General features: G+C 43.5%; 1 protein-coding gene across 1 annotated transcript in view; it reads left to right on the forward strand.

Annotated features, from left to right (window-relative positions):
- Window positions 1–5056: 5056 nt before the first annotated feature.
- GAN (gigaxonin) overlaps window positions 5057–15349 on the forward strand; it is a 75777-nt gene continuing 65484 nt past the window's right edge. The window contains exon 1 of the mRNA XM_054453596.2: window positions 5057–5404. Within this exon, the coding sequence (XP_054309571.1) occupies window positions 5088–5404 (317 nt within the window). The 5' untranslated portion in view covers window positions 5057–5087. The remainder of the gene's footprint in view (window positions 5405–15349) is intronic.

The following is a 15349-nucleotide window of genomic DNA, read 5'->3' on the forward strand; positions in this document are numbered from 1 at the left end:
ACTTTCTGAGGTGTTAAATTCTAGGTTTCTATTATTCAAATGGCAATGTCAAGCAGGCTGGTGAATATTTCCGTTTTGAGTTCATTGGGGAAATATGAAAAATAACATGTGAAGTAACCCCTTGTAAACAGAAAAATCTCAATTCTATTAGAATTCATTCCTTCAGCAAATATTTATCGGGCACCTACTGTGTGTCAGGCACTGTACTGGGTGCTGGGGTAGGGTACACGATGAATTTGGATAGGAACAGTTACTACCTTCATGGAGTTTCATTACAATTTAATTAGTTCACCGGTTTCTGAGACACTTCTCTGAGTACTGTGTAAATACATAGAACCAACTCTGAAGCATTATAAATACTGAGATGTTCTCTGACTCAGCAATTTGGAAGAGCGTAGACTTTTTTTTGGAAAGAAAACAGCTATATATAGATTGGACAAATGAAAGATTTACCCAATAAAATATCTGAAGACTACCTTAAAATGAATCAGAAGAGACTGTCTCAAACAAATGAATGTTTATGACAAGTCGACTTGGTGTAATGGAAAAGCTTACAGGGCTGGAAAGCAGAAGATCTAGACCTTAGTCTGTTCTGCCCTGACTGGGTCACACCTATAACCTTGACTGAGTCATCTGCTCATCTGTACTTTGGTTTTCTCTTCAATAAGATAAATCCGTTGGACTTGATATTTGCTAAAGAATTTTCAAACTGTTAATATTTTCTTTGCATTATTTCTCTTACTGGACTCTCTAGGTAGTTTTTAGGAAATAAAAGCCCAAACCCCCAAGTAGATTCCTCTCTTGAGGACTCATTTTTCAAAGCAAAAGCAAGCTTTTTTTTCCCTTTTTGCGAAAAGAAATTGCTTTCTTGTTTTTTTAATGATTGTAAAAAATTATGCATGATCAGTACAGAAAACAGAAATCGAGGAAAATACAGAGTAAAAGCTTCTATAATAACACTGAGACAACTATGCTTTCACCATCACTGTATCTGTAGCAGGTATCATACAGCAGGTGCTTTAAAAACAGTTGTTGAATGAATGATTACTGTTAATATCTTGCAAACATCCTTTTTGGTCTTCAGACCAAAAACGAATACATAAATAATCTTTTCTCTGAGTTGTTTCACCTCTAAACCAGAAGAGCTCAGTAAAGCTACCAGAGACTAAAACTGTTAGGACAATATCAAATCTCTTACACTGTAATATGTTTCACCATGACAGTTGATATCTGATGCCTATGGAATATAAGGAAACAATAACATTTAATCCATCATTCTGATAGGCACAATATCAAGGGTGGTTCAGTTTGAGCAATATCAAGAAGGCTGCAAAACAATCCACAGTACTTCAGCTCAAGCAAGAGTGGCTCCGGCAGCAGTGGGAGAGTTGGCTCTGCCTCCTGAATCCTTCTTCCCACACTTGGGCCCTCTTCCTTGCCCACAGCACCAGGAGAAGCTTTCTGGGGCACGTGAATTCCACTCAACACATTTTATTGGCAACCTAGCATCCATTTGATTGTCAACTACATTTTCAGTAAGCTAATCGTTTCCTGATTACCTCTGAACATGAATTACAGCCAGATCTTGTCTGTAGACCCATGCTACGTTTTTTCCTCCAAATGGAATTAGTTGCTAATGCTCAAAATCCGGAATATTCAACATGTAAGTCTGAATTTTCAGAATCTCTTAAAAAGTTGTTAGATCCACCACCACTGGGCCCCTATCGCACAGAGCAATCAATTAGAGCTGAAGAGCATGTGCTCTTCAGCTCCCATAAGCCCACCTACTCCTATTGTCTGACATCCCACATCCCACAGTTTGCTTTGCTAATTTACCTGATAAGCTCCTGCTAATTACGTAAAACATTCATGGGGTACCTACTACACATCAGGCACTGTGTAAGTCCTGGGAACATAGGCAGATAAGGCAAAGCTCCTGCCTTGGAGGAGCTCACAACCCAGCAGTGGAAATGACTTACAAACCAGTAAATTACAGTACAGTACGGTGAGTCCAGCACAGCAGCAGGAGCTTGCAGAGGGCTGACCCACTCTGTCCTGGGAAGCCAGCTGAAGATTTCCTGAAGGCCATGTTTAAGCTGGGTTTTGAAGGATGAATAAGAGTTCACCAGGCCGATGGAGTGGTGGGGAATACTAGGAACAGTGTGGGTGGTATTAAAAATATATATAAGGTCTTCTTCTGCTTAGCTGCCTGTTGCACAGATGATCCTCTCAAGCCAGCAACTACCTTTCTCTTGATGGTCATTCCATTTCCTCCTTCTATCAAAATAACAGGGAAGGTTCACCTTTACCTGGAAGAGCCTGCCTGACAAATCCCCATTTACCTCCAGTTACTTCAACTAAGGCAACCTTCCTACCTGGATAATTGGTTACCTGACTGTGATCCTACTATTGGAGCTCTTTGTTTTGGAACCTCTGATATTTAAAGAATAGACTAGCACACCAAGCAATTAATAAGTACTTATCAAATATCTACATTGTGTAGAGAACTCTCCCTGGTTTTTGACCTTAAAAATGGCAAACACAAATTAACTAAGAACAGACAGAGAATACAGTTCAGGAAACATTTATTTATTTTATTTTTTATTTTTTTGAGACAGAGTCTTGCTCTGTCACCCAGGCTGGAGTGCAATGGCGCGATCTCGGCTCACTGCAACCTCTGCCTCCCGGGCTCAAGCGATTCTCCTGCCTCAGCCTCCTGAGTAGTGGGGATTACAGGTGCCTGCCACCACGCCTAGCTAATTTTTGTATTTTTAGTAGAGACGGCGTTTTACCATGTTGGCCAGGCTGGTCTCGAACTTCTGACCTCGTGATCCACCCATCTTGGCCTCCCAAGAAACATTTATTAAGTGTCTGATATTCAGATGTTTCTCTTTTTTTTTAATCCCTCCATCCATCCAACATTCAGTTAGCACTATTACACACCAAGTACTGTGCTTGGTACCTGGAAATCATGCTGAGCTACAATAAACATAGTATAGCAGGTGACATGGATAAATAAACCCATTATAAAAAGTTTCTTGCTGGAGCAATGTTCAAAATACAGCAACTGCTTGGAGAAAGGAATGTCAGCTGCTCACAGGGATACTGGGCAGGTATCATGGAGAAGATAAGTCCGAGCTGCTTGTCTTGTGCGTTTCTTACCTTTTTAAATATATTTTTCGGCCGGGTGTGGTGGCTCACGCCTGTAATTCCAGCACTTTGGGAAGCCAAGGTGGGCGGATCACAAGGTCAGGAGTTCGATACCAGCCTGGCCAACATGGTAAAACCCCATCTCTACTAAAGATGCAAAAATTAGCCAGGCATGGTGGCACACGCCTGTAGTCCCAGCTACTTGGGAGGCTGAGGCAGAAGAACCACTTGAACCCGGGAGGCGGAGGTTGCAGTGAACAGAGATTGCACCACTGCACTCCAGCCTGGGCAATAGAGCGAGACTCCATCTCAAAAAAAAAAGAAAAGAAAAAAATATTTTTCAACATCCACAAAAATATAGAAACAGTACAACGAATCTCCACATCCCCATTAAACATCCACAACAATACAGAGACAGTACAACGAATCTCCACATCCCCATTACGTGGCTTTAACAATTAGTAACTTGTGGCCACTTTTGACTCATCTACACTCCCATCTGCTTCCCCATCCCTTTGTTTTGTTTTGAAGCAAATCCTAGACATCTTTATCATTGCATCCGGGAACACTGAGCTGCATTTACAGAAGGAAGTGGAAATGCATATGTCTTCCACAGCCGTCCCCTCCCCATCTATTCTTCTGCCCTGAAAACAGTTAGATACTCGGATTCCTGCCAGTAACTCCAAAGCCTTGGCTGGTTCAGGGTAAATACCCAAGACTTTATTGGAGCCTTTCAGTTGGTTGAAGGACAGTGAAAATTCCATCCTGTCTTGACTGGAATGCTAGCCACATTCTTCTGGTCCGGGGTCCTCATAAAATTGCTAATTTTTTAGAGGCTTATGGAGTACCTAACGTTTGCACAAAATGGTAGCTACATTCCACACTCCCATGTGCCCTGAGCAACCTCCAGGGAAACTTCAGACACCGTGGGGCTTGGCCTGCCAGCTGAGCTAACCCAGCGATCCTTTGTCACAGCTTTGATCTTCACTGGGTTGGGAGCCTGTCTGAATCTAAACATCTGCCTCTCTACTGCCCACTCCTTCAGCATTTCCTAGCTCTCCCTGAAAGGTACAAACATACATGCAGTTACTCAACCAGAATATTTATCCTTAACTCCCTCTCCCTCACAATTTCTTTTAAAACAATCCACTTTTGTCCACCCCCCACCATCACCCTTTCATCCAGGTGCCCATTCCCTTCTCTCTAGTCCCGCAATACCTAAGCATCGATCTGTCTTTAGCACATCTATCCCCGCCTTATTCTCCACGCAGGAGCTGAGTGATCCGTACAAAACCCCCTACTAAATACGGTACTTCCATGGTTCTTCACCCCTGCAGAAACCAAACTCCTTCCCACACCAAGGAGGCCCTGCAAAATTTAAGGCCTCCTTCGGACTTCTCCAGCTTCATCTGCTACGTCTCCTTCCTAGCCCGCAACCAAAACCATCTTTTCCGGGTCTGTTTTCTCGGGTTTTTGTGCTCTCACCTGGGCAGCTCCTTTTCTCTCATAAATAAAGAAAGCTACAGCGACTTCGCCTTTGCTTCCGTGCATCATCTCATGAGTCCACAACAACACTAAGAATTCGCTTTCATTTTGCAGACGGAGAAACTGAGGATGGGCACCTTACCCATGGCCACGCAGCTAGTAAGCGGAAGAGCTGCAACCAGGATTCAAACTCGCGGCTCCAGAGGCCACAGGCTTAACCACAGAATCCTAGCCCGCCCGCACATCCCTCCATCGCGGCAGCGACCTATCTCATCCGTATACACCTTCCGCTGCATCCAGCCGGAGCTGGTCAGGCGGGCGGAGGAAGGAGGCTTCTGATTGGCCGCCTCCAGCAGCGGAGGCGAGAGGGCGGGGAGCGACGGTGCGGGGGCGTCGCGGAGAAATGACTTCATGACGCGGCTTCTTAAAGGCGCCGGCCCAGCGCGCCGCGGATGGCACAGGCGCGTTCCGGAGGCTCCAGCTTCTGCTCGGAACGCGGAGAGCCGGGCCGGGCGGGCGCGCGCGCAGGACTGGGGCGGCTCGAGGGGTCCGGCCGGGCGGTGTCGGGAGCCGGACCCGTCGGCAGAGGGGCGGGCGCCGCGATGGCTGAGGGCAGTGCCGTGTCTGACCCTCAGCACGCCGCGCGTCTGCTGCGAGCGCTCAGCTCTTTCCGCGAGGAGTCTCGCTTCTGCGACGCGCACCTGGTCCTCGACGGGGAGGAGATCCCGGTGCAGAAGAACATCCTGGCGGCGGCCAGCCCCTACATCAGGTGGGGAGGGGGCTACGGCGGGCGGGCGCGGCGGTGCTGCCTGGAGCCGGAGGCGGGGCGGCCGGGCCGGGTGTGGCCCCCAGACCCTGTCCCCTGTCCCCGGCGCCGGGGTCCCCGCGTCACCGTTGGCGCGGCGTCCCTCCCGGCAAGCGCCGGAACCCGGCCCCGCTGGCCGCGTCCCCCGGGCGGCCGCTGTGGCTTCCAGGCCCGCGCTCCCCACGGAACCCCCGCGCTCCTTGGAGTTGTCCCCGGACCCGGGCCGCGATCCGCCGCCTTGTCCCTCCCGGTTCCCACCGCCGCGGCGAGCGCCCGGCCTCGGAGACCCTGAGGCCCCCAGACGCCGTCCTGGGCCGGCCGGGACCCGCACCTGCGGGCTGGGCGAGGCCGCGCCGGGGAAGAGTCGCCCCCTCGCCCAGGCCGGGCCCGCGGTCCCCGCTGAAGTTCGCCAGCCGCTCGCCTCTGAATCCACGCGCGGGGGCTGGGCCGACGCCGCCAACCCGGCGGGGAGCGCCCTGCCCGCTGGGAGGCCGGACAGACAGCGCCTCGCTGGGTGCGGGCAGAGAAAACCCTCTCGATGTTCTCCTTGGGTTGGTAGTCCGAATCTCCGGGCGAAATTCTCCTGGCCAAACGTGTCTTTTCCGCTCCATTCTGGTAACTGTTTAAGAGTTACACGTTGAAGTAAACTGTAGCGAATTCTCAGGATGCTGTTACAACCCGAGGACCGTGAGAGCCTTGCGACTAAGGGCATTTTAATACTTTAGTAAAGCAAAGCTTAACCTGATTTGCCAACTCAACTAACCAGGTTAATTAAAAGGTTGATAAGACAGTGCTTATACAAGTGTATCAGGTCTTGCAGGAGACTATCTTTTCTTTTAGCAACCTTCTTGCAAACTAGGTTGCTGTTTTAATAAAAGGGAAGGGGGAATGCTAAAAACTGGAGAAACTGCCCAGTAAGCTGGTTAAATATAAGCTAGTGGTAGAGAATATCAGTACAATTGACTGGTCAGAAAAAGCAAAATGATGTGTATTCTTAGCGCTTTGTCCCAGCAAAACCACCACACACGCTACACTTTAACCTTTGCATTGGGGAGACATTTGTGCTAAACTTAGAAGCAGTTCAAGTGCTCTTGTAACTTCTGGTTTCTCCTGGATTTGTTTTGTAAATCCATTTGCGCTCTTTGGCGGTGGGGTGTTTGGAGGGGTGGGGGAGCGGGGCGGCAGTAGGGGCTGGGGTATCATCATTAGTACAGAATTTGGATTGCTAATGTGACAGACAGCTTCTAGCTGGCAGTTCCGAGGTTTGAGCAACCCATCTCAAATTGGAGTCAGCAGACCAAAGTCTTCCCTGTTTGGGAAAATGCTGAAGAAAACTACTTTAGATGCATTATTGTTATATTTCTTTAAATGGCATCCGTTTGGCTTAAAAGAAGTAAATTGCAAATTGCCGAATCCTTGCTTGCTATCCTTGTTCATTTTTCTCCATAGCACTTACCACTATGATGTACCCCATATTTTACACATTTACTTTGGTGGTCTTTCCCAACCACAATGTGAGCTCAATGAGGTCGTGGTGTTTTGTTTTGTTTTTTGAGACGGAGTTTCACTCTTTAGCTCAGGCTGGAGTGCAGTGGCGTGATCTCCGCCCGCTGCAACCTCCGCCTTCCAGTTCCAAGCGATTCTCCTGCCTCAGCCTCCCAAGTAGCTGGGATTACAAGCGCCCGCCACCACGCCCGGATGATTTTTGTATTTTTAGTAGAGACGGGGTTTTACCGTGTTGGCCAGGCTGGTCTCAAACTCCTGACCTCGTGATTCGCCCACCTCGGCCTCCCAAAGTGCTGGGATTACAGGCGTGAGCCATGGCACCCGGCGGTGTTTTCTTTTATTCACTGCTTTACTCTTTGCACCCAGAAAGAACTGTGCCTATCAGTTAATGTATTGAATGAATGACTGCCTTTCTTTCTACCACAGCAAATTTGTACATTAGAAAATTGACTCCATTACATTTTCATAGTAGACAGTTATACCTAATCGAGTAGGTATAACGGTAGACTCAGTTATACCTAATATAGTAGACTCAGTTATACCTAATTGAGAAACGCACTGGATTCAGAGTTTGAAGACCGGCTTTGTGCTTCCAGCTTTTACTCATATTAGCTGTGAGTTGCTGGTAGATGACAAGCCTTCACCTCACTAATCTGAAGAATGAGGGATAAAAATGAGTCTTCTCATTTAATCATACCTGTGAAGAAATATGTAATAGTGTTGACACCTCATAGGTCTGTTCCCATGTCTTCAAAGGTAGTACCCATTGAATTAGGAAATATCTCTAGTCCGGTTCTTTCACTTTCTAAATAAGAAAATAGGAGCTCAGTGGACATTAGTGACTTGTGTTATGAGGCTATTAGTACTTAATGGTTGAACTAGGATTAGACTCCAAATTAATTATGCCTAACCTCCTTCCTACTCTTGCCCTACCACGTTAGAGCATTACTTGTATTTCACTTTTCTCTTTGTGTAAACTCTACTGTTAGCTGGCTTACAATATCTTATAATTAAAATGTTTATCAAGCACTTTTACATACTGTGTCATTTTGGTTTCCATTTTCAATCATCTTTAAAGGCAAGGCAGATTTTTTTGTTTTGTTTTGTGGATAAACATAAATCAGTCAATATGTGTTTCATCATTGACAGATTAATTGCTTTAAGTTTATTTGGCTATCGAAGTGATAGAATGTCTTGGGATTTTTTAAAAAATTATCAATTTCAAAGCTGTTTCAAAGTAATTTGATGAATCTGTATCACTAACTAGAAAGAAATTTGTTAATTTTTTATTTTTACTGGTAATGTTAATACTAATAATATTGGGCTTTTATAATGTATTTGTTTTGTTTGAATAGCACTTTAGAGAATTATATTGAAACAAAATGTATTTATGTATTCTAGAACTTGATGTTTCTTATCTTTCCCTTTTGAAACTTAAGCATTTAGATCTGTGATGTCATTAATCTGTGAATTGGATGTTCAAAAGTTTGGTAATCTCTGAAGTTTTATAAAATTCTGATTTTGTTTAATGTCTGTGTTTGGCCTAGTGTTGGTAACTGTCATAAGTGGTTGTGTGATTTTGTGGTTCAGAAGCAATGGTATGGCCTGGCATGGTAGCTCACACCTGTAATCCTAGCACTGTGAGAGGTGGAGGTGGGAGGATCATTTGAGGCCAGGAGTTCGAGACTAGCCTGGGCAACATAGTGAGACCCAGTCTGTACAATAATAAATCATGTATATAAAAAATAGGAGCAGTATTGTCTTTTGCTTACTATGTGCCTAACAAAGGAAGCCAGTCCAACTCTGTCACACTGGGAATTAAAGTAACTTGTTTGGCATACTTTCTACTTAATATAGAAAAGTCTTTTGACTTATTGGTTTAATCTTTTATTCTGCTTTATCTTTGGTCTAGCTCTTGTTTTACCTGCTGACACCCTTAGCAATCATACCATATTAGAAAGATTTTAAATATGAAAGAAAAAAGCCAGAAAACTCAACTTTGGCAGCACACCCTCATGATCAGCTCAAAGAGGACTGGCATTCCTGGGTTATGTGGAGAGAGCATGTGTCATGCAGCCCTAGGGTGCAGCTGCTCCAGGAAGGAGGGAGGACCTCCTGCGGTCCCTCAGCTCAGTAAATGGCATGTATGCCCCTTTCCCAGCATGCTCCTTTCCCAAAGCTTTTCCTCCTGGTTCCTGGGTGAGATTTTCTCTTTGGTTTGTTGGGGAAACTAAACCTAAAAGTAGTTGACAGGCTGGGACCAGTGGCTCATGGCTGTAATTATAGCACTTCGGGAGGCTGAGGCAGGAGGATCCCTTGACCCTGGGAGTTCCAGGATGCAGTGAGCTATGACTACCACTGCACTGCAGCCTGCCTGGGCGACAGACCGAGACCCTGTCTCTTAAATTAAAAAAAAAAAAAAAAAATATATATATATATATATATATCTAACGACCTTTATAAGAAGGGCAAAACTGAATTCATAGTCATAAGCACCCACAGAGCCTTTTCTTTCTCATCAACTCTGAGACCTTCTGGGGAAAGCTCCCTGGGGCTTGCAGGAAATTTATTTTTCTTTTGAATATTACAGTTTGCTCTGCTTCATGTCTGAGTCTCTTCCGATTCTGGCACAGTCCCATTGATCTGATGCAAAGTTCAGACCCATTTCTCTCCTGAGCTGTGGTTCTTGGTGAGTAATGTATGTGAAAAGGATTTGAAAATGAACTGCTATGTGCTTCTGCAGTGACATTATGGTGGCTCTGTACAGGTTTCCAGTACTGTGATCACTTGTAAAATTTAGGATTTTCTAGAGACCTATTGCAACAAAAGTTTGTTTAGCTCTCAGTCCTGGAGAGAAAATGAAAAAAAGATTCGTAAGATTTTTAGATCCTTTGATGAGTCAGCTAAGAATGTAAGTGGCTTCCCCCCACCCCCGCCTTATTTTTTGAGAGAAGGCAGGTCTAGTGAGGATAGAATGAGACATAGGGCCTCAAATCCAGACTAGGTCATCATGAGCGACTTTTCTGGTCTCTAGCTTCCTTATCTGTGAAGTGAGGTGGTTGGGCTACATGGACAGCAAATCCCCTTTAAGTCTAAGTTATGTAGCTCTGTGCTATTTTTGTTTTGCCTCGTGTGTATGTGTTGTGAGGAGGAGGACCTGTTTCTGTTTTTATAGCTTTATTGTATCATTTAAAGTTTTGTTTTATGTTAATGTTAAAGCATTTCCATTCCCCTGTCATACAGGACTTTATTGGGTATTCTGTTGTATAAATCCAGGCCTGTAGAGTTGTATGGCAACAAGCATTTATTTTATGCTGTTAATCTGGGTATGTTCCAAGGCCTAATTATTGATGAGCCTGTTTTGCCATTTAAATATAAAGTTTGACTCACAGATGATACTGATGAAACTACTTAAGGAGACTAATAGAATCTCTGTAAGAGGTCCAAGTTTCATAGTAACATAGACATTATTTTTTGAATATCTGAAACATACACTGTAGTTTAATGTCACATGGGCACGAAAGTCCGTGAGTACTATGTGGTGTGTGCAGAGCCTGCTTTTCATCCCCAGTTTACTTTTCTTGATTAATTTATGTGAATAACTGCATAGCCTCTTATTAGATTCTTTGCTTCCCTGTTAATGCTGAGAATACACTCCCGAGGCAGCATCATCCACTAAGTGTTCCCTGGTAGTGAGAGTCTGGCTGTGAAGCAAAGTGATTTCACAGTAATGCTCAGTTAATAATGTTTTGCTTTCTTTACAATATTTTCATAATCTTTTCTCCACTTGTGTTTCGAGTTTATAGTCTTCCATAGCAGCTCCCAAATGATTGTCATAAGGATCTTGAATAGTGATTGTAGCCTGTGGAGTTTCTTAGTGCTCAGGGGTTCAGTTAGAAGCTCCAGTTTCCGAGTATCTTTTCAAATCCTGAGCACACTTAAAATTGACATTACCTATTCCTTGTACTCTTATGGTGATGGAAAATAAGCTGGGCCTGAGTCTTTTTTAAGGGATCTAGACTTTGTTTTTATCTACTTACTATAAGACGTTCCTAACAACTGCTCAGAAGATGAAATTTGTCCAGAAGGTCTTGATAGTTAAATGGTTCTCAGTGATTTTCCTTTCCTTTTTTTTTTTCCTTTTTTCTTTTTTGTAATCACAACCTTGTTTAATTAAACCCTATTCTTACTGAGTTTTTCAAAAGCGATAATAACTATGTTCAGTTTCAGAAGATCAAAGACGTATTTTATCCAGGCTTCCAAGGAAACTAAGCACTTGTAAATTTCAGTTTAACACAGATTACTCATGTCAGTTTAAAGATATTTGTTTATTTTATATAACACAGTGGTTGCCACTATTAGTAGCAGTAGATGTTCTAATTCTGGAGAGGTTTTTGGAAGGTTTCAAATGATGAAACAAATCAATACAATTCTTGTTAGACTAGTGACTCTAGCATAGAGGGAAGTGTGGGTTGTTCAGATTTATCGTAGAACTTTCCCGAGGATTGTTACTATGAGTAATAGTAATGTGATAGGAGTAAAACCTAGCTCTCGTTAATTTCTCTAGTGGATAAGTCCTCACTCTTTTACCTATACTGTTTTTACTTCTGCCTCTTCTTATAGTTTGCATTTTCTCCTGTGACGTCTCCTTCAATGTTCTTAAATTAGTTTTTGTTATATAATTTAGGATTGAAGTAAAATGCTCTTCCACATAGAAACTCTAGTTCCTTAGGATTTATATTTGGATGATATAGACTAAGCATCCAGTTTTCAAAACCGCCTTATCCATTGTTTAAAGTGTTAACGAGTTCTTATGATATCAAAGTGGGACTTAAAATCTATTTATAATTTGTAAGGAAAACATAATTAGGACAAATAAGGATTCATTTGGTCTATGAGTGCCATGCAGTAAGTTCTTCACAGGGTTGCATCATCCTTCTGAAAGATACAAGACTATCATTTTGTGTACTGAAGCTGTAATATAAATGAATGATTTGTGAGTTTGAATTCTGGGTTAAGGGTGGAGATACGGGGGTGTGGGATGTGACAAGTGGCAGGCTATGGTTGCAACCTTGCATTTGAGCGCTTCCCATGGGTTCTCTTCCTCCTAAGCCACAATGAATCCAAAGAAGGAAGGAAATCAAAGGCTCAGGTAAAGGTGGCAGCTCTGGCTCTGGAGGATAAAGATTCTATGTCCATCTAGATGCCCCGACACTCTGCCAGAGTTCCTGATTCTGGTGCTTGGAAGAGCAGAGTTAAATCATCTTCCTAAGTACTTAGGGCCAAAGAGTGACTTAGCCATAGAATGATGGTCAGATGTTTGCTGCATTCATTTCTCTCTGGGAATAAATGGTGAATGCCCTAATTTCTCATAAAATTATTACAGAAATACTGCAAAATAGAAATACGTAGTACTTTGCCATTTGCTATTATAGTGAAGGGATTTGGACTTTTCCTCTGTTCAAATAAGTTAGAAAAATGGAATACTTAGGGAAAATAAGATCTTGGTGAAATATTTTGTTAGTTATCTCCAGTGTTCACCACATGCACAGGAGATAAGACATCTCAGCGGCGGCTAGTTACTAGCAAGATGGTGGCAAGCAACTGGCAAGGCCTTTGCCCTTCTGGAGCCTCCATTTCAGTAGAGTAAGGCCTAGAGGGCCAATGCGTATCATAAATGGAAGATAGGAGGACTAGTTTTTAAAAGTTGACTGTTGAATAATGGAATATAGACCAGTTAAATATCTTTGGGGTTTTTTTGGATTTGAGTTTTTATAGAAACTTAAATGTATATTTTTGCTCGTAGATATTTTGTGGTTCTCTCAACTACAAAGTGTTTATGTTTTTAAGAACAATTTTAAAGACCATTTGATGCTTGTGATTTTTATGGTAACATATTAATATGAGTAGATATATTTTGAAACATAGTTTTATGGTCCTATTAGCATTCATCAGTAACCAATTGCCTACACCTCTGAATAATAGTAAATGGTTTAGTATTACTGAGCTCAAAATATTTGCACTTTTGTCACTTAAATTGTTTATATTGATCAGTCCCTGAATTGTAAGAAACTTCATACTGAAACCTCACATTTAGGCTGTGAGTTTGATATGAGTCTTTTCTAACCCACAGAGAACATTCACTAGAAATGAAGCCAGAAGTTTAAGGACAGTGGGATTTTGAAGGACAATGAAAATCCTTAGAAAGGTCCCTGATATTCGTGTTTGCCATTCTCCTCTCCATGCCACAGCCCCCAGTCTACTTCAGTGATGGAGCTGGAGGCCAGCAGGACCCATTGGTTAATTGTATAGTCTTCCATTTGGTTAGTCAAGGGAATAGTTTCCCACAACTTCTAGCTTCTCTTCCTTACATGAAAGTTGGTACAGGGATTTGACACTTACTATAACAGGTAAGAGACTTCTCTCCCGGTTTTTGGTGGGTTTGTTTGTTCTCCTGCTTGGCCTCCTTAACAGCTACTGTCTTGTGCGACCAAAGCTATCAACTTTGTTCCCCGCCTAAAAATTACAACGCCTCCTGTTGGTAGGAAAGGAATAGACATCTCATTTTTATCACCCCCTGAGTGGGGTGCGTGAGCAAAAGAGGTTACCATTTCCTTTATTTACAGGCTTCTTTCATAGTGATCAGAAAAGGGGTTATGAAAATATTCACCGTCATCATAAGTCTTGGGACATCCTTAAGAAATGTCATCACTGCCTTAACCCATATGCTGTGGGGTTGTGTTTACCAATAATAGATTACAGTTCAAGAATTAGCATTGTCTAAAGTTATTAAGATATACTGTGTATTGTTTCTTCATAGATATATTTCACAGTAAAGGGACCTTCTATATAATTAGGGTGTTGTTTAGGGAGTAGATTACAGGTTTAGTCGTTCAACACATACACAGGAGATAACTCAAGACATCTCAGTAGCGTCTATGTACTAGCAAGATGGTGGCAACCAACTGGCAAGGCCCCTGTCCTCCTGGAGCCTCCATTTCAGTCATTTACAGAGGATTGTGCCCTCTGGGACTCCATCCTCTTGTGCTGCCTGCCATTGGAGCATTGTATTCAGTGGTCTCCCACAAAGAGTATCAAAACTAACCCAGTATGTGGAGACCTATGTCAGTCTATTTATTTTTCTATCTCTGTGGGGCTGGAGAAGGAAATAAACATAAAACTAAAGATTTAAAGATTACTTTTGATTTCACTTCATTTTTTTAATAACATCCTTGTGTTATGGGTAGTTTCAGAATCTCAAGAATGAGCAGAGAATAGATTTGCTGTGTTTATCAGAGTAGAAACTTCTGATAGTCTGCCCTAAAAGAATTTAATTGGCTGATTTGACCATTTATTATTATAGTGTTACCCCAATTAATCACATTTACAGAAACGACTTTCTTTAAGTAGAGAACATCAGTTCTTGGCTAAGCCTCTCTAATATGCTCGTTTGTTCATTGACCTTCCTAGATGGGGTGCCAGCATCCATGGGGGCTTCCTGGGGAGGTGAGCAGTAAAGAGGTCTAATTACAGAGCCATATGAGTTTGCCGAAAGAAGTCCACAGAGGATGGGCTTGGCTGCTGCTGTGGCCTGGGTGACGGGATCCCTGCTCCGAGGTGGTGCCATTGAAACTGAGATCTGAGGGAGGAGGAGACCTAGGCAGGAGAAGAGCAGGGGGAGGCACCAGGACCAGGAGTGGCACCAGGACTAGGTCAGGCCTCTCTGGGAACAGAACACCACATACCTGGAGATGGTGAGCAAAGGGTGGGATGGCATCGACAACAGATTAGAGGCTGGGAAGGCCTGTGGTCCCTGAGTTAGAGCTGGCATTTAGACTGCTTCCAAAGAAGATGAAACTTCTGCTGCCATGTTGTGTATTGAGAGCTGGCTGGGGAGGTGATAGGGTATGAGAAAGGGACAAAAAAGCAATTTATGGCATAGTTGAGTCTGATAGAGAGTTTAGGCTTTATCTTAGGGGTTATAGATGGGCAGTGATGTATTTTAAAAGGGGAATATAGCATCTTGTTTGTATATTGTTTTAAAGTCACTCCAATGCAGTGCTGCTGGGTGTGCTCTATAAAAGCCAAGAGTGGAACCAGCAGCCATTTCAGCGGGCACTGCAGTTGTTCAGATGGAAAGTGGGATGCCCTGGGCCAGGGTTTGGCAGTGGAGGAGGACATAGCAGCTGGATTACAGACATTTGGCACCAGGACATGTTGATGAGGAAAAGGGCAGACCAGGGATGACTCGCAGCCAGGGATGGCTCCCAGGCAGGGATGGCTCCCAGGCATGCTGTCGGCTTCTTCATCGTCACCAACAGATGATGTTCATCATACTTACAGTGGGCATTAAAGTCAGGACAGTTTAGAAAGATTAGTGAAATACAGAGCTTACTCTCAAGT

This window comes from Pongo pygmaeus, chromosome 18 (assembly GCF_028885625.2).
Source record: "Pongo pygmaeus isolate AG05252 chromosome 18, NHGRI_mPonPyg2-v2.0_pri, whole genome shotgun sequence".
In the NCBI taxonomy this organism is placed as follows: domain Eukaryota; kingdom Metazoa; phylum Chordata; class Mammalia; order Primates; family Hominidae; genus Pongo; species Pongo pygmaeus.